Here is a 26,229-nt window from a genome sequence, read left to right as displayed (position 1 = left end):
AGCAGTGTAAGGGAGTTGTACTCCAGTCTAGTACATGGCGGTAACTGGGTGGTTGACAGCTGATTGGCTGACAGCCGTGGTATAAGTATGAGAAAACATTTATTTTTACTGCTCTAATTACGTTGGTAACCAGTTTATAATAGCAATAAGGCACGTCGGGGGTTTGTGGTATATGTCCAATATACCACGCTAAGGGATGTATCCAGGCACTTTGCATTGCGTCGTGCATAAGAACTGCCCTTGGCCATATACCACACCCCCCACCCCCCAGGCCTTATTGCTTAATTATGTTCCGGTCCCCCAACCATCTGCTCAAGAAAAACATTGGCGCGTGGCTGAATCTAGTTGATGATCCCTGGGTTAGACGGTTTTGTTGTGCTGTGTTTTTTTCTTCCGTTTCTTACCYCCAGCTACCATACATTGAGCTACGGTACCACGAGAGTTTGGACTTCTGTTTTTGAAGCCAGAGGATGAGTCTGAGTTGTATTTTACTGCTAGTTTTGTATATTTTCAGTTCTAAAACGAATGATTGTTATTTTTGGATTAAAAGTACTGATAATAGGTGTACTGTTTCCTCATGTGTTGTATGCATGTGCTTCCTGTGACTGTTATCCTGATATTGGCTATGTAACTACTTCCCACACCGTTACCGGATAGTAGTGGTCGTCAAGCGGGAGCGAATGGCACTGTGTCCTGGTGGTGGTGTCGCTGTTCATGCCCTCCCCGTTGAGTAGTAGACTGTATGTATCAAGGTGAAATCTAGATGGTTGTCAATGTTAGTTATTTATTGTGTAGGCTGCTCTTCTACTTGAAATAAAATTACGTGAGAAAAAAATTGCCATGTAGCTACTGCCAGCGACACGACCGTGATACCCAGTAGGAAGCATTTCAAGTCTGCAGGCACAACACCGGAGCGCCGGAGCGCTAGGGGGTACAATATCACATTACACAAGGACCTTAAGGGACATACAGACACTTGTAATTACATTTACATTTACATTTAAGTCATTTAGCAGACGCTCTTATCCAGAGCGACTTACAAATTGGTGCATTCACCTTATGATATCCAGTGGAACAACCACTTTACAATAGTGCATCTAACTCTTTTAAGGGGGAGGGGGGGGTAGGAGGAATACTTTATCCTATCCTAGGTATTCCTTAAAGAGGTGGGGTTTCAGGTGTCTCCGGAAGGTGGTGATTGACCGTCCGCTGACCTGGCGTCGTTGAGGGAGTTTGTTCCACCATTGGTGGGCAGAGCAGCGAACAGTTTTGACTGGCTGAGCGGGAACTGTACTTCCTCAGAGGTAGGGAGGCGAGCAGGCCAGAGGTGGATGAACGCAGTGCCCTTGTTTGGGTGTAGGGCCTGATCAGAGCCTGAAGGTACGGAGGTGCCGTTCCCCTCACAGCTCCGTAGGCAAGCACCATGGTCTTTAGCGGATGCGAGCTTCAACTGGAAGCCAGTGGAGAGAGCGGAGGAGCGGGGTGACGTGAGAGAACTTGGGAAGGTTGAACACCAGACGGGCTGCGGCGTTCTGGATGAGTTGTAGGGTTTAATGGCACAGGCAGGGAGCCCAGCAACAGCGAGTTGCAGTAATCCAGACGGGAGATGACAAGTGCCTGGATTAGGACCTGCGCCGCTTCCTGTGTGAGGCAGGGTCGTACTCTGCGAATGTTGTAGAGCATGAACCTACAGGAACGGGTCACCGCCTTGATGTGAGTTGAGAACGACAGGGTGTTGTCCAGGATCACGCCAAGGTTCTTAGCGCTCTGGGAGGAGGACACAATGGAGTTGTCAACCGTGATGGCGAGATCATGGAACGGGCAGTCCTTCCCGGGAGGAAGAGCAGCTCCGTCTTGCCGAGGTTCAGCTTGAGTGGTGATCCGTCATCCACACTGATATGTCTGCCAGACATGCAGAGATGCGATTCGCCACCTGGTTATCAGAGGGGGGAAGAGAAGATTAATGTGTGTGCGTCTGCATAGCAATGATAGGAGAGCCATGTGAGGATATGACAGAGCCAAGTGACTTGGTGTATAGCGAGAATAGGAGAGGGCCTAGAACAGAGCCCTGGGGGACACCAGTGGTGAGAGCACGTGGTGCGGAGACAGATTCTCCCCACGCCACCTGGTAGGAGCGACCTGTCAGGTAGGACGCAAATCCAAGCGTGGGCCGCGCCGGAGATGCCAACTCGGAGAGGTGGAGAGGAGGTCTGATGGTTCAAAACTACACAATTATCTGGATACAAAGACAGCAAAGAACACTATTGAGCTAGCTAACACTACGCTAATCAAGTCGTTCCGTTGTAATGTAAGTTGTAGTGTGAGTTTCTACAGTGCTGCTATTCGGTAGAAGTTGGCTAACTAGCAGTGTTAGCTAGCAGTGGTTGACTAGGTAGGAGACGGCAGCGCAGCGCGGTGGACGAAAATAGCTGGCTAGTTAACCGAATAATTACTCTAACCAACTCTAAGCTACACAATTATCTTAGATACAAAGATAGCAAAGACAACTATGTAGCCACGCTAACACTACACTAATCAAGTCGTTCCGTTGTAATGTAATCGTTCTCCAGAGCTGCTATGCTGCTATTCGGTGGCTAGTGGCTAGCTAGCAGTGTTGACTGCGTTACGTTACGAAAATAGCTGGCTAGTTAACCGAATAATTACTCTACCCACTCTAAGCTACAACTTTATCTTAGATACAAAGATAGCAAAGAGAACTGTGTAGCAGCTAACACTACACTAATCAAGTTGTTCGTTGTAATGTAATCGTTTCTCCAGTGCTGCTATGCTGCTGTGCTGCTATTCGGTGGCTAGCTGGCTAGCTAGCAGTGTTGACTACGTTGTTACGTTCGGACGAAAATAGCTGGCTAGCGAACCTCAATAACCTCAATAACTACACAATTATCTTTGATACAAAGACGGCTATGTAGCTAGCTAAGATCAAACAAATCAAACCGTTGTACTGTAATGAAAATGAATGAAAATGGTAAAACTACCTGTGGAGCGAGGCGGAATTGCGACTGCACGCTCCAAACCGGAAGCGTTCGGTTTCTAACAGCTAATTCTAACAGCTGTTTTGTTAGTAGAGTATTTCATTGTCTTAAAATATAGTTACATTTATTTTTGTTAGGTAAGAAAATGTGGTGTTTTGTTTGTAAATTTACATTTGTAAATATGAAATTTGGCCAAAAGAATAATGAAATTAATTACATACATTTTTTTCAACTTATTTCTATCGTAGGTAAAGAATCCAAGCAGTACATCTCTCCATAATAGTGTAAAATCTTCCTAAATCTGTTCAATTATAAATCTACTGATGTCTTGCCACAGATTCCTTACATGAATACAATGCCAAAAAAGATGCAACACTGTTTCTGGGTGGTCATTACAAAATGTACAACTTGAGTTTATGTTTTTTTTTTATTCTTCATATAGTGATTGGCAGGATAATATTTATGAATAATTTAAAAGAAACTTCCTTAATTTGGGTAATATGTAGGTATGTGTGACATCCAAACTTTTCCCTTATCTCCTTGCTTATTTTACCAACAAGATATAAAGATGGAGCGGCATTTGTTAGCCTAGAGATACTCTCAGCCTTGGAGGCAGGTAGCCTAGTGGTTAGAGCGTTAGGCCTTGGCGGCAGGTAGCCTAGTGGTTAGAGCGTTAGGCCCTGGAGGCAGGTAGACTAGTGGTTAGAGCGTTAGGCCCTGGCAGAGGTATTAGAGATCTAGTGGTTAGAGCATTAGGCCTTGGAGGCAGGTAGACTAGTGGTTAGAGCGTTAGGCCTTGGCGGCAGGTAGCCTAGTGGTTAGAGCGTTAGGCCCTGCAGCAGGTAGCCTAGTGGTTAGAGCGTTAGGCCCTGGCAGCAGGTAGCCTAGTGGTTAGAGCGTTAGCCTGCAGCAGGTAGCTAGTGGTTAGAGCGTTAGGCTTGGAGGCAGGTAGACTAGTGGTTAGAGCGTTAGAACTTGGAGCAGGTAGACTAGTGGTTAGAGCGTTAGGCCCTGGCAGCAGGTAGCCTAGTGGTTAGAGCGTTAGGCCCTGGCAGCAGGTAGCCTAGTGGTTAGAGCGTTAGGCCTTGGCGGCAGGTAGCCTAGTGGTTAGAGCGTTAGCCCTGGAGGCAGGTAGACTAGTGGTTAGAGCGTTAGAACTTGGAGGCAGGTAGACTAGTGGTTAGAGCGTTAGAACTTGGAGGCAGGTAGACTATGTGGTAGAGCGTTAGCCCTGGAGGCAGGTAGCCTAGTGGTTAGAGCGTTAGGCCTTGGAGGCAGGTAGACTAGTGGTTAGAGCTTAGGCCCTGGAGGCAGGTAGACTAGTGGTTAGAGCAGTAGGCCCTGGCAGCAGGTAGCCTAGTGGTTAGAGCGTTAGGCCCTGGCAGCAGGTAGCCTAGTGGTTAGAGCGTTATGCCTTGGAGGCAGGTAGACTAGTGGTTAGAGCGTTAGCCTTGGAGGCAGGTAGACTAGGGTTAGAGCGTTAGGCCCTGGCAGCAGTAGCCTAGTGGTTAGAGCGTTAGGCCCTGGCAGCAGGTAGACTAGTGGTTAGAGCGTTAGGCCTTGGAGGCAGGTAGCCTAGTGGTTAGAGCGTTAGGCCTGCAGCAGGTAGCCTAGTGGTTAGACGTTAGGCCCTGGAGGCAGGTAGCCTGTGTTAGAGCGTTAGGCCTTGGAGGCAGGTAGACTAGTGGTTAGAGCGTTAGGCCCTGGAGGCAGGTAGACTAGTGGTTAGAGCGTTAGGCCCTGGCAGCAGGTAGCCTAGTGGTTAGAGCGTTAGGCCCTGGCAGCAGGTAGCCTAGTGGTTAGAGCGTTAGGCCCTGGCAGCAGGTAGCCTAGTGGTTAGAGCGTTAGGCCTTGGAGGCAGGTAGACTAGTGGTTAGAGCGTTAGGCCCTGGCAGCAGGTAGCCTAGTGGTTAGAGCGTTAGGCCCTGGCAGCAGAGCTAGTGGTTAGAGCGTTAGGCCTTGGAGCAGGTAGGACTAGTGGTTAAGAGCGTTAGGCCCTGGCAGCAGGTAGCCTAGTGGTTAGAGCGTTAGGCCTTGGAGGCAGGTAGACTAGTGGTTAGAGCGTTAGGCCAGTAACTGAAAGGTTACTGGATCGAATTCCCGAGCTGACAAGGTAAAAATCCGTCGTTCTGCCCCTGAGCAAGGCAGTTAACCCACTGTTCCCCGGGCCCCAAAAACATGGATGTCGATTAAGGCAGCCCCCCGCACCTCTCTGATTCAGAGGGGTTTGGTTAAATGCGGAAGTTACATTTCAGTTCTAGAACTGACTAGGTATCCCCTTTTCCCTACTAGTACTCTTCCTTTTAAAGATAAGTCCCTCTGGAGCCATTGATTTAGCTTCTTCTGGGGTTTTTTAATAAGAGGGTTAAAATTTAGTAAGCCTCTAGACTTCTGATCCTTAATAATGGTTATGTCTAAATATGTACGTTCTTCTTTCACTGGAATCCCATAATATGAGGGTGTCACACATATTAATTAATTAATAAAAACAGATACGGTGAGATAGGACAACCTTGCCTAATTCCTCTCTTTAACAAAAATCTAGGTGAGGTGCGTGTTTCAGTTTGATAGAGCTGTTACCATTCGTATATAGAGTCGTAATAGCCTTACAGAAAAAATCCCCAAAGCCAAGTCTCTCAAGGGAGTGGAAGAGAAACTGATGCTCTACTGTGTCAAATGCTTTATAAAAATCTAAAACTAATATGAAGCTATCCTCAGTTATTAGGTCTGAGTAGTCAAGTATGTCTAATACTAGTCTGACATTGTTAGAAATATGTCTGTTKCTCATGAAGCCAGACTGTGTTCCATCAGTGATTGCAGCCAGGACTTCTTTAATTATTTTTGCAAGTAGTAAGGCTAATATCTTATAGTCATTATTAAGAAGACAAAATGGACGCCAGTTATGAATGAGCATCACTTCTTCTTTAGGCTTTAGGTATCAGTGTTATTAACCCCTGAGTCACTGTAGGAGGGAGAACATTGTTTTTAATACTCTAAAAATAATTCAAGTAGGGAGCTACTTGTTCAGAAAATAACTTGTACAATTCTGACGTAATTCCATCAATAACTGTGGATTTATTGTCCTTTAGATAGTTGATAGACTCGATAATCTCTTCAACTATGATGGGTTCATCACACTGTTTAGAACATTAGTCAGTGAGTCAAAAAAATATCTGTGGATTCCTGAGAGTATGTAAAGCCATACAATTTCCTGTAACGATTGCTACAGTAGTTAGCGATTAATTTTTGGTCATCTGTAATAACACCATCAATGTTTAATTTGTGGATAGTGTTATTTGTAGAGTGACATTTCTCAAGTTTAAAGAAATAGGATGAATTCTGTTCTCCTTCCTCAAGACATGTTTTACTAGATCTAATAAAGGCTCCTTCTGCTTTTAATCTACATATATTATTTAGTTTATTTAATCTACATATATTATTTAGTTTATTTAATCTACATATATTATTTAGTTTATTTAATCTATATATATTATTTAGTTATTAAATCTATACACTCTTGGCATTCTCTCAACCAGCTTCACTGGTATGCTTTTCCAACAGTGTTGAAGGAGTTCCCACATATGCTGAGAACTTGTTGGCTGCTTTTCCTTCACTCTGCGGTCCAACTCAGGAGGTGTGTTTTAGGTCATTGTCCTGTTGAAAACAAATGATAGTCCCTCTAAGTGCAAACCAGATGGGATGGCGTATCACTGCAGAATGCTGTGGTAGCCATGCTGGTTAAGTGTGCCTTGAATTTTTAATAAATCACTGACAGTGTCACCAGCAAAGCACCCCCACACATCACACCTCCTCCTCCATGCTTCACGGTGGGAACCACACATGCGCAGATCATTCGTTCACCTACTCTGCGTCTCACAAAGACACAGCGGTTGGAACCAAAAATCTCAAATTTGGACTCATCAGACCAAAGGACAGATTTCCACCGGTCTAATGTCCATTGCTCGTGTTTCTTGGCCCAAGCAAGTCTCTTCTTATTATTGGTGTCCTTTAGTAGTGGTTTTCTTTGCAGCATTTCAACCATGAAGGCCTGATTCACGCAGTCTCCTTGAACAGTTGATGTTGAGATGTGTATTTTACTTGAACTCTGTGAAGCATTTATTTGGGCTGACATCTGAGGTGCATTTAACTCTAATGAAGTTACCCTCTGCAGCAGAGGTAACTCTGCGTCTTCCTTTCCTGTGACGGTCCTCATGAGAGCCAGTTTCATCATAGCGCTTGATGTTTTTTTGCGACTGCACTTGAAATTTTCTGCACTGACTGACCTTCATGTCTTAAAGTAATGATGGACTGTCGTTCCTCTTTGCTTATTTGAGCTGTTCTTGCCATATATGGACTTGGGCCATCTTCTGTATACCACCCCTACCTTGTCACAACACAAATGATTGGCTCAAATGCATTAAGAAGGAAACTAGGCACACCTGTTAAAAACCTGTCTAGGCCCAGCGTTCCGGCAGCGTCTCGACTAGCGGAACTCTCCCCATCCACATGAAAAGGCAGAGCGCGAAATTCAAAAATATTTTTTTTGAAAATTTAACTTTCACACATTAACAAGTCAATACAGAACAACACAATGAAAGATAACACATCTGTGAATCACCAGCACATGTCGATTTCTAAAATGTTTTCACAGCGAAAACACCACATATATTTTAGTTAGCTCACCACCAAATACAAAAAAAGCACAGACATTTTCACAGCACAAGGTAGCATGCACGAAACCAACCAAACTCAACAAGAACCAACCAACCAAACTAACCAAGAAACACAACTTCATCAGATGACAGTCCTATAACATGTTACACAATAAATCTATGTTTTGTTCGAAAAAATGTAGATTTGAGGTATAAATCAGTTTTACATTGCAGCTACCATACAGCTACCATCAAAAACTAGCACAAGCAGCCAGAAAGTCATTATAAGACCAACGTGAATATCACACACATACTCATCATAAAACACATTTCTGAAAAATACATGGTGTACAGCAATTAAAGACAAACATCTTGTGAATCCAGCCAATATTTCCGATTTTTTAAGTGTTTACAGCGAAAACACAATATAGCATTATATTAGCTTACTACAATAGCCTACCACACAACCGCATTCATTCATCAAGGCACGTTAGCGATAGCAATAGGCACGTTAGCGTTAGCGAATAAACAGCAAAATATTATATATTTTCACTAACCTTCATCAGATGACAGTCCTATAACATCAGGTTATACATACACTTATGTTTGTTCGAAAATGTGCATATTTAGAGCTGAAATCAGTGGTTATACATTGTGCTAACGTAGCATCTTTTTCCCAGGAATGTGCGGATTTTCTATTAGACTCTCACCTATTCTGACCATAAAATATCATAAAACATTACAAAAAAATACATGTTGTATAGGAAAATGATAGATACACTAGTTCTTAATGCATCGCAGTGTTAGATTCTAAAAAATTAATTCACGACATAAGGCTTACGTTATGGCGAGATAGTGCCCAAACCGGGCGCAAAAACTAATAGTACACAGTTCGACAGATATATGAAATAGCATCATAAAATGGGTCCTACTTTTGATGAGCTTCCATCAGAATGTTGTACAAGAGGTCCTTTGTCGGGAACAATCGTTGTTTGGTTTTAGAACGTCCTTTGTCCCTCTTGAATTAGCAAGCACACTCGCCAAGTGGCGCGAAGCTCTCCTTCCTGAACAAAAGCACACAACGCAACACGCCTAACGTCCCGAATAAATTTCAATAATCTAATAAAACTATATTGAAAAAAACATACTTTACGATGATATTGTCACATGTATCAAATAAAATCAAAGCCGGAGATAATAGTCGCCTATAACGACAGCTTTCCAGAAGGCAATTCCAGGTCCATCCTCGCGCTTTCCAGAAAACAGGAAATGGGTGACACGTCATTCCAAGAGGATTTATTCCACCTCAGACCAGATAAACACCCCATTTCTTCTCTCACTGCCTCTTGACATCTAGTGGAAGGTGTATGACGTGCATGATATACTAATACGTATCATGCCCATTTATAGGCAGGCCCTAGAACAGAGCATCGTTTTCAGACTTTCCACTTCCTGGTCAGGAAGTTTGCTGCCAAACGAGTTCTGTTTTACTCACAGATATAATTCAAACGGTTTTAGAAACTAGAGAGTGTTTCTATCCAATAGTTAATAATAATATGCATATTGTACGAGGCAAGAATTGAGTACGAGGCCGTTTAAATTGGGCACGATTTTCCCCCAAAGTGAAAACAGCGCCCTCCTGTCCTCAACAGGTTTTAATATAAATGCATTCCAGATGACTTACCTCATGAAGCTGGATGAGAGAATGCCAAGAGTGTCAAAGCTGTCATCAAGGCAAAGGGTGGCTACTTAGAACAATCTCAAATATAAAATAGAATGTAGAAAATAGCAGCCTTATTCTAAAATGTTATTAAAATTATTAAAATAATTTAATCAATTTTATTTAATAAGGCTGAACATAACATAATGGGGAAAATGTCAAGGGGTCTGAATACTTTCTGAATGCACTGTACATTGTAATATTGTTGTTGGTGGTATTATACATGTTGTATTGTAGATATGTAGTGGAATAATAATTTTATATGATGTACTGTTTTATCTTTTGTTTTATGTGTAATGTTAGTGCCTTAATGTGTTTGGACCTGCTGCTGCCTTGGCAGGAACTAATGGGGATCCATAATAAACCACAGGAAGAGTAGCTGCTGCCTTGGCAGGAACTATTGGGATCCATAATAAACCACAGGAAGAGTAGCTGCTGCCTTGGCAGGAACTATTGGGGATCCGTAATAAAACCCAGGAAGAGTAGCTGCTGCCTTGGCAGGAACTAATGGGATCCATAATAACCCCAGGAAGAGTAGCTGCTGCTTGGCAGGAACTAATGGGATCCATAATAAACCCCAGGAAGAGTAGCTGCTGCCTTTGCAGGAACTAATGGGGATCCATAATGAACCCCAGGAAGAGTAGCTGCTGCCTTGACAGGAACTAATGGGGATCCATAATATAACCCCAGGAAGAGTAGCTGCTGCCTTGGCAGGAACTAATGGGGATCCATAATATACCCCAGGAAGAGAGCTGCTGCCTTGACAGGAACTAATGGGGATCCATAATATACCCCAGGAAGAGTAGCTGCTGCCTTGCAGGAACTAATGGGGATCCATAATAAACCCAGGAAGAGTAGCTGCTGCCTTGGCAGGAACTATGGGGATCCTAATAAACCCAGGAAGAGTAGCTGCTGCCTTGGCAGGAACTAATGGGGATCCTAATAACCCCAGGAAGAGTAGCTGCTGCCTTGGCAGGAACTAATGGGGTCCATAATAACCCCAGGAAGAGTAGCTGCTGCCTTGCAGGAACTAATGGGGATCCATAATATACCCCAGGAAGAGTAGCTGCTGCCTTGGCAGGAACTAATGGGGATCCATAATATACCCCAGGAAGAGTAGCTGCTGCTTGCAGGAACTAATGGGGATCCATAATATACCCCAAAGAGTAGCTGCTGCCTTGCAGGAACTAATGGGGATCCATAATATACCCCAGAAGAGTAGCTGCTGCCTTGCAGGAACTAATGGGATCCATAATAAACCCAGGAAGATAGCTGCTGCCTTGCAGGAACTAATGGGATCCATAATATACCCCAGGAAGAGTAGCTGCTGCCTTGCAGGAACTAATGGATCCATAATAAACCCCAGGAAGAGTAGCTGCTGCCTGCAGGAACTAATGGGGATCCATAATATACTCCAGGAAGAGTAGCTGCTGCCTTGGCAGGAACTAATGGGATCCATAATAAACCCAGGAAGAGTAGCTGCTGCCTTGGCAGGAACTAATGGGGATCCATAATAACCCCAGGAAGAGATAGCGCTGCCTTGCAGGAACTAATGGGGATCCATAATAACCCCAGGAAGAGTAGCGCTGCCTTGCAGGAACTAATGGGGATCCATAATAAACCCCAGGAAGAGTAGCTGCTGCCTTGGCAGGAACTAATGGGGATCCATAATAAACCCCAGGAAGAGTAGCTGCTGCCTTGACAGGAACTAATGGGGATCCATAATAACCCCAGGAAGAGTAGCGCTGCCTTGACAGGAACTAATGGGGATCCATAATAACCCCAGGAAGAGTACGCTGCCTTGCAGGAACTAAGGATCCATAATAAAACCCAGGAAGAGTAGCTGCTGCCTTGGCAGGAACTAATGGGATCCATAATAAACCCCAGGAAGAGTAGCTGCTGCCTTGACAGGAACTAATGGGATCCATAATAAACCCAGGAAGAGTAGCTGCTGCCTTGACAGGAACTAATGGGGATCCATAATAAACCCAGGAAGAAGCTACGGAAGAGTCAGCTGCTGCTTGACAGGAACTAATGGGGATCCATAATAAACCCCAGGAAGAGTAGCTGCTGCCTTGGCAGGAACTAATGGGGATCCATAATTAAACTCCAGGAAGAGTAGCTGCTGCCTTGACAGGAACTAATGGGGATCCATAATAAATCCCAGGAAGAGTAGCTGTCTGCTTTGGCAGGAACTAATGGGGATCCATAATAAAAAGCCCAGGAAGAGTAGCAGCTGCCTTGACAGGAAATAATGGGATCCATAATAAACCCCAGGAAGAGTAGCTGCTGCCTTGGCAGGAAACTAATGGGGATCCATAATAAACCCCAGGAAGAGTAGCTGCTGCCTTGGCAGGAACTAATGGGGATCCATAATATACTCCAGGAAGAGTAGCTGCTGCCTTGGCAGGAACTAATGGGGATCCATAATAAACCCCAGGAAGAGTAGCTGCTGCCTTGGCAGGAACTAATGGGATCCATAAATATACTCCAGGAAGAGTAGCTGCTGCCTTGGCAGGAACTAAAGGGGATCCATAATAAACCCCAGGAAGAGTAGCTGCTGCCTTGGCAGGAACTAATGGGGATCCAAATAAACCCCAGGAAGAGTAGCCGCTGCCTTGGCAGGAACTAATGGGGATCCATAATAAACCCAGGAAGAGTAGCCGCTGCCTTGCAGGAACTAATGGGATCCATAATAAACCCCAGGAAGAGTAGCTGCTGCCTTGGCAGGAACTAATGGGGATCCATAATTAAACCCCAGGAAGAGTAAGCTTTGGGGGCCCTTTGCCTTGGCAGAAACTAAAAGGGGATTCCTAATAACCCCAGGAAGAGTAGCCGCTGCCTTGGCAGGAACTAAAGGGATCCCTAATAAAACCCCAGGAAGAGTAGCCGCTGCCTTGGCAGGAACTAAAGGGGATCCCTAATAAACCCCAGGAAGAGTAGCCGCTGCCTTGGCAGGAACTAATGGAGATCCATAATAAACCCCAGGAAGAGTAGCTGCTGCCTTGACAGGAACTAATGGGGATCCATAATATACCCCAGGAAGAGTAGCTGCCAAACTCAGTAAAATGGTTGAAATTGTTGTATGTTGCGTTTATATTATTGTTCAGTGTATTTTCCCTGGTTGACACAGAAAGTGATATCACAACTGTGGAATTCAAGCGAATTGATCCCAGACCACCTCTCGAGATGGTCTCAGTTCGGTTTGCTTCAGGGACTCTTTTGAGGATCTAAGTTCCTCTGGAGTGTTCACACTGTACAACAAATTCAGTGTACCGCACTGAGTTCTCAAGAATTGTATGAAAGGGACCAAGTGTGAAAACACCCTTATATAGATCATTAATAAATATAGACTATTGACATTTTTCTTTTATTACGTGGGGGACTTTTATTTCGAAAATGGCTGAAATTCCGTGACCCGGCAGTAGTTTTTGCGTTGCTGGCGAGACATTGATGGAAAGTGTTTGACTTTGGGAAATCACCTTTCCAGTCAGTCTGTTGTATGTACAGTTTCAAAGGGTGACTTTTATTTTGAAGGTGAACCACCGAATACACTATTGTTGCTCACGACACGGTGGTAACGGCGTCCGGGTGAGCAGAGCTCGGAGACATGGCGAACATTAGAAGTATCAAGGTTAGTAGCTATCTATGGCAGAAAGCTGGTCAGTTACGATTCTTTGGTGTTTTCAATTTCTGTCACATCAGAAGGTATATGTTAGCGGGGGTTTAGCTCTAGAGTTGAGGAGGATAATGTAGTTTGTCAGTTGGACTCATTGTCAGGTTTATTTTGTGTTGCTAGCTAATGCCAGTGTGCACAGCACCTTCCCTCAATCGCGGTTGCCTTGGTTGACACATTGACGTACAGTCCGACTGTATGAAGGTTATTTGGTGCAGGTTAGGTTTGCATGTTGTGCGCTGCAAAGCGAGTTAGCTATCCAGTTATGGAAGGCTATAAGTCAGGTTTACATCCAATTGGCGACAGACTTTCATGCGAATATTCTAGAATCKACATAAAGAAAATATGGGCATTTTCAAATGGACTTCCGTGCGTGATGACGTAGTGCGCACAATGTACTTTTTCGTTTAAGTTTTGTTATTTATTTATTTCACCTTTATTTAACTAGGCAAGTCAGTTAAGAACAAATTCTTATTTACAATGAGACCTACACCGGGCCAAACCCGGACGACGRTGGGCCAATTGTGAGCCACCCACATCATGACAAGCGACCTAAGACGGCAACACATGACAACACAGTAGCAACACATGACAACAACATGACAACAACACAAAACATGGTACAAACATTATTGGGCACAGACAACAGCACAAAGGGCAAGAAGGTAGAGACAACAATACATGACTTGAAGCAGTACCTTATGGTCTTGCCAACAGCTCTCAGATAGGCTATAGTGGGGGTAGGCTAGTCTACATGACATTATTAACAATGTCCAGAGGACCAGAGGGACCTACTGGGTACAGAACTTAAAGCATGTCTGACATGTATTGAGGTGCACAATCTTGGATTGATTTAAAAACCAATAGAATAATCTTTTTAAATTAATTCTAAAACTGACAGCCAGTGCAGAGACCTTAAAACCGGTGTAATGTGAGCTCTCCACCTGGTCTTGGTCAGTACCTGTGATATCAATTATAATATCTAAATGAGAGAGCAGCAGTGTGATTCACATCAATGTAGATATCAATTATAATATATTTAGTCACCGTAATGCTGGTCATCCAACAAGGGTACAGTAAAAACTCCAATCACTTTTAACAGATTATGATACACATGACGTTTTAACCATTGGTTTTCTTTGAGAATTATCTACCCAAAATAACATTGTACCCATTGGTCAAAATGTGTTTTTGATTGGACACCCTAGTGTGTCTGTCTGTCCCCCCTGACCTAAACCATGTCACCCCCAGGGTATGGTTGGCCTGGTGACAGGCGGAGCGTCAGGGCTGGGCCGGGCTACCGTGGAGCGGTTGGTGCAGCAGGGGGCGTGTGCCGTGATTCTGGACCTTCCCTCTTCAGACGGACACGCCCTGGCAGCCAGCCTCGGAGAACGCTGCACCTTCGCCCCCGCTGACGTGAGTCTGACCTTTCACCCCTAACCAATATTCCCTCTAAGTGGCGCACCTCCTCCAGGGCTGCAGAAGAAATACCACGCTGAGACCCAGGAGATTGAACTAAACGGAGTTCACCCCATTGCACTACATAGATCAATGTTTTTTATGTGATGGAATCAACATTATATCAGCCCCTTTTCAATATAACAAACCAAAACAAATCACTTTACAGGATTGAGTCTGTGATTTTGTTGTAGGCAAAGCCAGAACACAACGGCCTACAGTAGTCATTGAACACCCTCATTTTTATAAAGGACCTACTGTAGGCCTTCACTGAACACGCTCATATAGACTACTGTAGATCGTCATTGAACACCTCATATAGACTACTGTAGGCCTTCATTGAACACCTCATATACGACTACTGTAGGCTTTCATTGAACACCTCATATAGACTACTGTAGGCCTTCACTGAACACCTCATATAGACTACTGTAGATCGTCATTGAACACCTCATATAGACTACTGTAGGCCTTCATTGAACACCTCATATAGACTACTGTAGGCCTTCATTGAACACCTCATATAGACTACTGTAGGCCTTCACTGAACACCTCATAATACTACTGTAGATCGTCATTGAACACCTCATATAGACTACTGTAGGCCTTCATTGAACACCTCATATAGACTACTGTAGGCCTTCATTGAACACCTCATATAGACTACTGTAGATCGTCATTGAACACCTCATATAGACTACTGTAGGTCTTCACTGAACACCTCATATAGACTACTGTAGATCGTCATTGAACACCTCATATAGACTACTGTAGGCCTTCACTGAACACCTCATATAGACTACTGTAGATCGTCATTGAACACCTCAATAGACTACTGTAGGCCTTCACTGAACACTACATTAGAGGGACTACAGTAGTCATTGAACACCTCATATAGACTACTGTAGGCCTCACTGAACACCTCATATAGACTACTGTAGGCCTTCATTGAACACCTCATATAGACTACTGTAGGCCTTCACTGAACACCTCATATAGACTACTGTAGGCCTTCATTGAACAAACCTCATATAGACTACTGTAGATCGTCATTAACACCTCATAAGACTACTGTAGGCCTTCACTGAACACCTCATATAGACTACTGTAGGCCTTCATTTGAACACCTCATATAGACTACTGTAGGCCTTTCATTGAACACCTCATATAGAGTACTGTAGGCCTTCATTGAACACCTCATATAGACTACTGTGAGGCCTTCACTGAACACCTCATAATAGACTACTGTAGGCCTTCATTGAACACCTCAATATAGACTACTGTAGGCCTTCACTGAACACCTCATATAGACTACTGTAGGCCTTCACTGAACACCTCATATAGACTACTGTAGGCCTTCATTGAACACCTCATATAGACTACTGTAGGCCTTCACTGAACACTACATTAGAGGGAACATTGCTCTGTCTTAACCCTAGCTCTAACCCAAATCTCTCTCTCACCCCTACTGTTTACTTTACCCCCTACTGTACCCCTACCCTTCTGTACCCCCTGCTCTGTACCCCCCTGCTCTGTACCCCCTCTCTGTACCCCCTGCTCGCTGTACCCCCTGCTCTGTACCCCCTGCTCTGTACCCCCTGCTCTGTACCCCCTGCTCTGTACCCCTGCCCCTCGCTCTGTACCCCCTGCTCTGTACCCCCTGCTCTGTACCCCCTGCTCTGTACCCCCTACTCTTGTACCCCCTGCCCCCTGCTCTGTACCCCTTCTTGTACCCCTGCCCCCTACTCTGTACCCCCTGCGCTGTACCCCCTACTTCTGTACCCCCTGCTCTGTACCCCCTGCTCTGTACCTCCTGCCCCTGCTCTGTACCCCCTGCCTTCTGTACCCCCTGCTCTGTCCCCCTGTCTGTACCCCTGCTCTGTACCCCTGCTCTGTACCCCTCTCTTTTACCCCCCTGCTCTGTACCCCATACTCTTTACCCCCTGCTCTGTACCCCCTGCCCCCGCTCGACCCCCTGCTCTTACCCCCTACTCTTTACCCCCTGCTCTGTACCCCCTACTCTTTACCCCTGCTCTGTACCCCCTGCTCTGTACCCTTGCTCTTTACCCCCTGCCCCCTGCTCTGTGCCCTGTACCCCCTGCTCTGTGCCCTGTACCCCCTACTCTGTACCCCCTGCCCCTGCTCTGTACCCCCTGCTTCTACCCCCTGCCCTGTACCCCCTACTCTGTACCCCCTGCCCCCTGCTCTGTACCCCCTGCTCTTTACCCCCTGCCCTGTACCCCCTGCTCTTTACCCCCTGCCCTGTACCCCTACTCTGTACCCCCTGCCCCCTGCTCTGTTACCCCTGCTCTTTACCCCCTGCCCTACCCCCTACTCTGTACCCCCTGCCCCCTGCTCTGTACCCCCTGCTCTTTACCCCCTGCCCTGTACCCCTGCTCTTTACCCCCTGCCCTGTACCCCCTACTCTGTACCCCCTGCCCCACTGCTCTGACCCCCTGCTCTTACCCCCTGCCTTCCCCCCTGTCCCCCTGCCCCCTGCCTGTACCCCCTGCTCTTTACCCCTGCCCTGTACCCCTGCTCTTACCCCTGCCCTGTACCCCCTACTCTGTACCCCCTGCCCCTGCTCTGTACCCCTGCTCTTTACCCCCTTGCCCTGTACCCCCTGCTCTGTACCCTGCTCTGTACCCCCTGCTCTTTACCCCCTGCCCCCTGCCCCGTACCCCCTGCCCTGTACCCCCTGCCCTGTACCCCCTGCTCTGTACCCCCTGCCCTGTACCCCCTGCCCCCTGCTCTTGGACCCCCACCCTTACTCTTTGAACCCCCCCTTCATTTACAACTGCGACCTGGCCAAGATAAAGCAAAGCAGTGTGACACAAACTGCACAGAGTTACACATGGAATAACAAGAGTACAGTCTTACCTTTACCCCTACTCTGTGACCCCTATCTTGGACCCCCTACTATTTTGACCCCCTAAGCTGTGACCCCTACCCTTTAACCCCTACTCCTCTTTCAGGAGTACTTTGCTCAGGACAGTTGGGAAACGTCTAACCCCTGCCCCTCTGTGTGTCCTGGTTGTCTAGGTAACGTCGGAGGCAGATGTGCGTTCTGCGGTGGAGCTGGCCCGGCAGCGCTTTGGGAAGCTGGACCTGGCGGTGAACTGTGGCTGGCACGCCGTTGCCGTCAAGACTTATAACTTCAAAAAGGATGTTCCCCACAGTCTAGAAGACTTCACTAGAGTTATCACTGTAAGACATGTCTACCTGCTTACTGAACCTACTGTCAGACTGTTTATTAGAAATGTATGTAGCATACACACCATTACCAACAGTATGAGGACACCTGCTCGTCAAAACATCTCATTCCAGAATCATGGTCATTTAAATGGAGTTGGTCCCCCTTTGCTGCTATAAACAGCCTCACCTTCTGGGAAGTCATTAAAATGGAGTTGGTCCCCCCTTTGCTGCTATAACAGCCTCCACCTTCTGGGAAGTCATTAAAAATGGAGTTGGTCCCCCCTTTGCTGCTATAACAGCCTCCACTCTCTGGGAAGTCATAATATGGAGTTGGTCCCCCCTTTGCTGCTATAACAGCCTCCACTCTTCTGGGAAGTCATTAATATGGAGTTGGTCCCCCTTTTGCTGCTATAACAGCCTCCACTCTTCTGGGAAGTCATTAATATGGAGTTGGTCCCCTTTGCTGCTATAACAGCCCCACTCTCTGGGAAGGCTTCCACTAGACGTTGGAACATTGCTGTGGGGACTTGCTTCCATTCAGCCACAAGAGCATTCGTGAGTGGGCACTGATGTTGGGCGATTAGGCCTGGCTCGCAGTTGGCGTTCCAATTCATCCCAAAGGTGTTTATGGGGTTTGAGGTTAGGGCTCGTGCAGGCCAGTCAAGTTCTTCCACACTGATCTCGACAAACCGTTTCTGCATGGACCTCACTTTGTGCATGGGGGCATTGTCCTGCTGAAACAGGAAAGGGCCTTCCCCAAACTGTGCCACAATGTTGGAATCATCTAGAATGTCAAGATTTTCTTTTTCCCTAACGTACTTTGGTGAGAAAAGTGAAATCAATCCCAGAACAACAGCAAGGACCTTGTGAAGATGCTGGAGGAAACCGGTACAAAAGTATCTATATCCACAGTAAACAAGAGTCCTATGTCGACATAACATGAAAGGCTGCTCAGCAAGAAGAAGCCACTGCTCCAAAACCGCCATAAAAAAGCCAGACTACGTTTTGCAACTGCACATGGGGACAAAGATCGTACTTTTTGAGAAATGTCCTCTGGTCTGATGAAACAAAAATAGAACTGTTTGGTCATAATGACCATCGTTATGTTTGGAGGAAAAAGGGGGATGCTTGGAAGCCGAAGAACACCATCCCAACCGTGAAGCACGGGGGTGGCAGCATCATGTTGTGGGGTGCTTGCTGCAGGAGGGACTGATGCACTTCACAAAATATTGAAATCATTAAGAGGGAAAATTGTGGATATATTGAAGCAACATCTCAAGACATCAGTCAGGAAGTTAAAGCTTGGTCGCAAATTGGTCTTCCAAATGGACAATGACCCCAAGCATACTTCCAAAGTTGTGGCAAAATGGCTTAAGGACAACAAAGTCAAGGTATTGGAGTGGCCATCACAAAGCCCTGACCTCAATCCTATAGAAAATTTGGGCAGAACTGAAAAAGTGTGTGCGAGCAAGGAGGCCTACAAACCTGACTCAGTTACACCAGCTCTGTCAGGAGGAATGGACCAAAATTCACCCAACTTATTGTGGGAAGCTTGTGGAAGGCTACCTGAAATGTTTGACTCAAGTTAATTAAACAATTTAAAGACAATGCTACCAAATACTAATTGAGTGTATGTAAACTTCTGACCCACTGGAATGTGATGAAAGAAATTTAAGCTGAAAATAAATAATTCTCTCTGCTATTATCTGACATTTCACATTCTTAAAATAAAGTGGTGATCCTAACTGACCTAAGACAGGGAATTTTACTAGGATTAAATGTCAGGAATTGTGAAACTGAGCTTAAATGTATTTGGCTTAGGTGTATGTAAACTTCTGACTTCAACTGTATGTGCTATTTTAGGCGGAGCTGTGAGTTTTAGGCACAGGAAATTGTTCATTTTGTCTGGATAGGCTAGAAAATGCGATATCCCTCCCTATGCAAATGTAGGGTCTGAAACCTGCCACTTCTCGCAGCGGAGAGGCTTTCTGGTATTGGAAGACATGGGACCTACGCCGTCACAGAGCGCTTTCTACACAAATATCAATCGAAACTGCTACACGCCCTCTGCTCACAGCCCCTGCTCACAGCCCTCTGCTCACAGCCCTCTGCTCACAGCCCTCTGCTCACAGCCCTCTGCTCACAGCCCTTCAAATAGGGGACTTAACATCTAAACCCTTGTTCACATTGGAGTTCTGAAATCTCACATACTTTAAAACTTTGTGTGTGTGTAGGTGAACATCGCGGGGACGTTTAATGTGATCCGATTGGCTGTTGGTGAATGGGGAAGAACGAACCAGACGCAGACGGACACAGAGGCTGTATCATCAACACAGCTAGTGTAGCGGCCTATGATGGACAGGTACACACACACACCTGTGGCCTATGATGGACAGGTACACACACCACACACACACACACCTGTGTCTATGATGGACAGGTACACACACACACACACACACCTGTGGTCTATGATGGACAGGTACACACACACACACACCTGTGGCCTATGATGGACAGGTACACACACACACCTGTGGTCTATGATGGACAGGTACACACACACACACACACACACCTGTGGTCTATGATGGACAGGTACACACACACACACAACCTGTGGTCCTATGATGGACAGGTACACACACACACACACCTGTGGCCTATGATGGACAGGTACACACACACCACCTGTGGTCTATGATGGACAGGTACACACACACACACACCTGTGGCCTATGATGGACAGGTACACACACACACCTGTGGCTATGATGGACAGGTACACACACACACCTGTGGCCTATGATGGACAGGTACCACACACACACCTGTGGCCTCTGATGGACAGGTAGCCACTGTGGCCCATGACCGAACAGGTAGTCCACTGTGGCCCATGACGGACAGGTAGGCCACTGTGGCCCATGACGGACAGGAGCCCACTGTGGGCCATGACGGACAGGTAGCCACTGTGGCCCATGACGGACAGGTAGCCACTGTGGCCCATGACGGACAGGTAGCCACTGTGGCCCATGACGGACAGGTAGCCACTGTGGCCCATGACGGACAGGTTAAGCCACTGTGGGCCCATGACGGACAGGTAGCCACAGTGGCCCATGACGGACAGGTAGCCACAGTGGCCCATGACGGACAGGTAGCCACAGTGGCCCATGACGGAACAGTACAACATGAACCTGCTAACAATCACTGACACTAAGATTGAGTCGTACTTCACCGGCTCCGACGCTCGTCGGATGTGGCAGGGCTTGCAAACTATTACAGACTACAAAAGGAAGCACAGCCGAGAGCTGCCCAGTGACACGAGCCTACCAGATGAGCTAGATAACTTCTATGCTCGCTTCGAGGCAAGTAACACTGAAACATGCATGAGAGCACCAGCTGTTCCAGACGACTGTGTGATCACGCTCTCCGTAGCCGATGTAAGACCTTTAAACATGTCAACATTCAGAAGGCTGCTGGGCCAGACGGATTACCATAACCTGTACTGCGAGCATGTGCACCAACTGTCTTCACTGACATTTTCAACCTCTCCCTGTCTGAGTCTGTAATACCAACACAGTCCCTGTGCCCAAGAACACTAAGGTAACCTGCCTAAATGACTACCGACCTGTAGCACTCACATCTGCAGCCATGAAGTGCTTTGAAAGGCTGGTCATGGCTCACATCAACACCATTATCCCAGAAACCCTAGACCTACTCCAATTCGCATACCGCCCAAACAGATCCACAGATGATGCCATTTCTATTGCACTCCACACTGTAGTTTCCCACCTTGACAAAAGGAACACCTATGTGAGAATGCTGTTCATTGACTACAGCTCAGCGTTCAACACCATAGTGCCCACAAAGCTCATCACTAAGGACCCTGGGACTAAACACCTCCCTCTGCAACTGGATCCTGGACTTCCTGACGGGCCACACCCAGGTGGTAAGGGTAGGTAACAACACATCCGCCATGCTGATCCTCAACACGGGGGCCCCTCAGGGGTGCGTGCGCAGTCCCCTCCTGTACTCCCTGTTCACCCACGACTGTGTGGCCAGGCACGACTCCAACACCATCAAGTTTGCACACACAACAGTGCTGTAGGCCTGATCACCGACAATGACGAGACAGCCTATGAGGAGGTCAGAGACCTGGCCATGTGGTGCCAGGATATCAACCTCTCCCTCAACGTGATCAAGACAATGGAGATGATGGTGGACTACAGGAAAAGGAGGACCGAGCACGCCCCCCATTCTCATCGACGGGGCTGTAGTGGAGCAGGTTGAGAGCTTCAAGTTCCTCGGTGTCCACGTAACCAACAAACTATCACGGTCCAAACACACCAAGACAGTCACGAAGAGGGCACGACAAAGCCTATTCCCCCTCAGGAGACTGAAAAGATTTGGCTCTCAGATCCTCAAAGTTCTGCAGCTGCAGCATGGAGAGCATCCTGATTGGTTGCATCCTGACTGGCTGCATCCTGACTGGTAGCATCCTGACTGGTTGCATCCTGACTGGCTGCATCCTGACTGGTTGCATCCTGACTGGTAGCATCCTGACTGGTAGCATCCTGACTGGTAGCATCCTGACTGGTAGCATCCTGACTGGTAGCATCCTGACTGGGGCATCCTTGACTGGTTGCACCGACTGTTGCACCCTGTACTGGTTGCATACTGACTGTTGCCATCTGACTGGTTGCATCCGACTGGCATCTCTGACTGGTTGCATCCCGACTGGCTGATCCCGACTGCTGCAATCCCGACTGGCTGCATCCCGACTGGCTGCATCCCGACTGGCTGCATCCCGACCTGGCTGGCATCCCGACTGGCTACCCCGACTGTTGCACCCCGACTGGTTGCAACGCCCGACTGGTTGACCCCGACTGGTGCACCGACCGACTGCTGATCCCGACTGGCTAGCCAGTCACCGGACTGGGCTGCATCCCGACTGGCTGCAGCTCACTGGCTGCACCCGACTGGCTGCACCCCGACTGGCTCGCATCTGACTGGTGCACACTGCCTGGTTGGAACCTGCTCGGCTTCCGACCACAAGGCACTACAGAGTAACGGCGTAACGGCCCAGTAGCATCAACCGGGCCAAGTTCCTGCATCCAGAACCTCTAACCAGCGGTGTTCAGAGGAAGGCCCTAAAATTTGTCAGACTCCGGTGTGTCAGACTCCAGCACACCCTAGTCCATAAACGTGTTGCTCTCTGGCTACCGCACGGCAAGCAGTTACGGAGCAACCAAGTCTCGGGTCAAGAGTCCCAAGAAAGAGCTTTTAAACAGCTTCCTACCCCCAAGCCATAAGGATCACGGAACGAACTAAGTCCAAAGGCACCCAAAAGGCCAGCAACGCACCGAAGAACGGAATGTTTTTGCATGTTTGTGACTGGACACACCGGAGTCTGACAAATTTTAGGGCCTTCCTCTGACACCGCCTGGTATAGAGGTTCTGGATGGCAGGAAGCTTGGCCCCGGTGATGTACTGGGCCGTACGCCGTACTCTGTAGTGCCTTGTGGTCGGAAGCCGAGCAGTTGCCATACCAGGCAGTGGTGCAACCAGTCAGGATGCAGCCAGTCGGGTGGGCAGCCAGCTCGGGTGCAGCCAGTCGGGCTGCAGCAGTCGGGATGCAGCCAGTCGGTGGATGCAGCCAGTCGGGATGCAGCCAGTCGGGGTGCAACCAGTCGGGGTGCAACCAGTCGGGGTGCAACCAGTCGGGGTGCAACCAGTCGGGGTGCAGCCAGTCGGGATGCAGCCAGTCGGGATGCAGCCAGTCGGGATGCAGCCAGTCGGGATGCAGCCAGTCGGGATGCAGCCAGTCGGATGCAGCCAGTCGGGATGCAACCAGTCAGGATGCAGCCAGTCAGGATGCAACCAGTCAGGATGCAACCAGTCAGGATGCAACCAGTCAGGGTGCAACCAGTCAGGGTGCAACCAGTCAGGATGCAACCAGTCAGGATGCAACCAGTCAGGATGCTACCAGTCAGGAGCTACCAGTCAGGATGCTACCAGTCAGGATGCTACCAGTCAGGATGCTACCAGTCAGGATGCAACCAGTCAGGATGCAGCCAGTCAGGATGCAACCAGTCAGGATGCTACCAGTCAGGATGCAGCCAGTCAGGATGCAACCAATCAGGATGCTCTCCATGCTGCAGCTGCAGAACTTTGAGAACTGAGAGCCAAATCTTTCAGTCTCCTGAGGGGAATAGGCTTTGTCGTGCCCTCTTCGTGACTGTCTTGGTGTGTGTTTGGACCGTGATAGTTTGTTGGTTACGTGGACACCGAGGAACTTGAAGCTCTCAACCTGCTCCACTACAGCCCCGTCGATGAGAATGGGGGCGTGCCGGTCCTCCTTTCCTGTAGTCCACCATCATCTCCATTGTCTTGATCACGTTGAGGAGAGGTTGATATCCTGGCACCACATGGCCAGGTCTCTGACTCCTCATAGGCTGTCTCGTCATTGTCGGTGATCAGGCCTACAGCACTGTTGTGTGTGCAAACTTGATGGTGTTGGAGTCGTGCCTGGCCACACAGTCGTGGGTGAACAGGGAGTACAGGAGGGGACTGCGCACGCACCCCTGAGGCCCCCGTGTTGAGGATCAGCATGGCGGATGTGTTGTTACCTACCCTTACCACCTGGTGTGGGCCCGTCAGGAAGTCCAGGATCCAGTTGCAGAGGAGGTGTTTAGTCCCAGGGTCCTTAGTGATGAGCTTTGTGGCACTATGGTGTGAACGCTGAGCTGTAGTCAATGAACAGCATTCTCACATAGGTGTTCCTTTTGTCAAGGGGGAAACTACAGTGTGAGTGCAATAGAAATGGCATCATCTGTGGATCTGTTGGGCGGTATGCGAATTGGATAGGTCTAGGGTTCTGGGATAATGGTGTTGATGTGAGCCATGACCAGCCTTTCAAAGCACTTCATGGCTGCAGATGTGAGTGCTCACGTCGGTAGTCATTAGGCAGTTACCTTAGTGTTCTTGGGCACAGGGACTGTGTTTGGTATTACAGACTCAGACAGGGAGAGGTTGAAAATGTCAGTGAAGACAGTTGGTGCACATGCTCGCAGTACAGGTTATGGTAATCCGTCTGCGCCAGCAGCCTTCTGAATGTTGACATGTTTAAAGGTCTTACATCGGCTACGGAGAGCGTGATCACACAGTCGTCGGAACACTGGTGCTCTCATGCATGTTTCAGTGTTACTTGCCTCGAAGCGAGCATAGAAGTTATCTAGCTCATCTGGTAGGCTCGTGTCACTGGGCAGCTCTCGGCTGTGCTTCCTTTTGTAGTCTGTAATAGTTTGCAAGCCCTGCCACATCCGACGAGCGTCGGAGCCGGTGAAGTACGACTCAATCTTAGTGTCAGTGATTGTTAGCAGGTCTGTTGTACTGTCCGTCATGGCCACTGTGGCTACCTTCCGTCATGGGCCACTGTGGCTACCTGTCCGTCATGGCCACTGTGGCTACCTGCCGTCATGGGCCACTGTGGCTACCTGTTGCATGGCCACGTGCTACCTTCCGTCATGGCCACCAGTGGCACCTGGCCTCATGGCCACAGTGGCTACCTGTCCGTCATGGCCACAGTGGCTACCTGTCCGTCAGGGCCACAGTGGCTACTGTCCGTCATGGGCCACAGTGGCTACTGTCCGTCATGGGCCACAGTGGCTACCTGTCCGTCATGGGCCACAGTGGCTACCTGTCCGTCATGGGCCACAGTGACTACCTGTCGGTCATGGCCACAGTGGCTACCTGTCCATCAGAGGCCACAGGTGTGTGTGTGTACCTGTCCATCATAGGCCACAGGTGTGTGTGTGTACCTGTCCATCATAGACCACAGGTGTGTGTGGTTACCTGTCCATCATAGGCCACAGGTGTGTGTGTGTGTGTACCTGTCCATCATAGACCACAGGTGTGTGTGTGTACCTGTCCATCATAGGCCACAGGTGTGTGTGTGTGTGTACCTGTCATCATAGACCACAGGTGTTGTGGTTGTGTGTGTACTGTCCATCATAGACCACAGGTGTGTGTGTGTGTGTGTGTACCTGTCCATCATAGACCACAGGGTTGGTGTGTACCTGCATCATAGCCAAGGTGTTTGTGTTGTACCTGTCCATCATAGACCACAGTGTGTGTGTGTGTGTGTACTGTCCATCATAGACCACAGGTGTGTGTGTGTGTGTGTGTGTACCTGTCCATCATAGGCCACAGGTGTGTGTGTGTACCTGTCCATCATAGGCCGCTACACTAGCTGTGTTGATGATACAGCCTCTGGTCCGTCTGCGTCTGGTTCGTTCTTCCCCATCTCACCAACAGCCAATCGGATCACATTAAACGTCCCCGCGATGTTCACCTACACACACACACAAAGTTTTAAAGTATGTGAGATTTCAGAACTGCCAATGTGAACAAGGGTTTAGATGTTAAGTCCCTATTTGAAGGGCTGTGAGCAGAGGCTGTGAGCAGAGGCTGTGAGCAGAGAGCTGTGAGCAGAGGCTGTGAGCAGAGGGCTGCTGAGCAGAGGGAATCTCTCTC

General features: G+C 47.8%; 1 protein-coding gene across 1 annotated transcript; it reads left to right on the top strand.

Annotated features, from left to right (window-relative positions):
- The first annotated feature begins 12,891 nt into the window (after positions 1-12,891).
- hsd17b10 (hydroxysteroid (17-beta) dehydrogenase 10) lies at positions 12,892-20,087 on the top strand. The gene is given in 5 exon segments (XM_024142335.2): positions 12,892-12,999; positions 14,293-14,457; positions 17,542-17,706; positions 19,929-19,971; positions 19,974-20,087. Coding segments are annotated over 5 exon segments (507 nt in total). The 5' UTR covers positions 12,892-12,975; the 3' UTR covers positions 20,084-20,087.
- The last annotated feature ends 6,142 nt before the right edge of the window (positions 20,088-26,229 follow it).

The sequence above is a fragment of the Salvelinus sp. IW2-2015 genome, unplaced genomic scaffold (assembly GCF_002910315.2).
Source record: "Salvelinus sp. IW2-2015 unplaced genomic scaffold, ASM291031v2 Un_scaffold3086, whole genome shotgun sequence".
NCBI classification, from domain to species: Eukaryota; Metazoa; Chordata; class Actinopteri; order Salmoniformes; family Salmonidae; genus Salvelinus; species Salvelinus sp. IW2-2015.
Note: the sequence above shows the minus strand (reverse complement) of the source record. Positions and strands in the feature narration are given on the sequence as shown.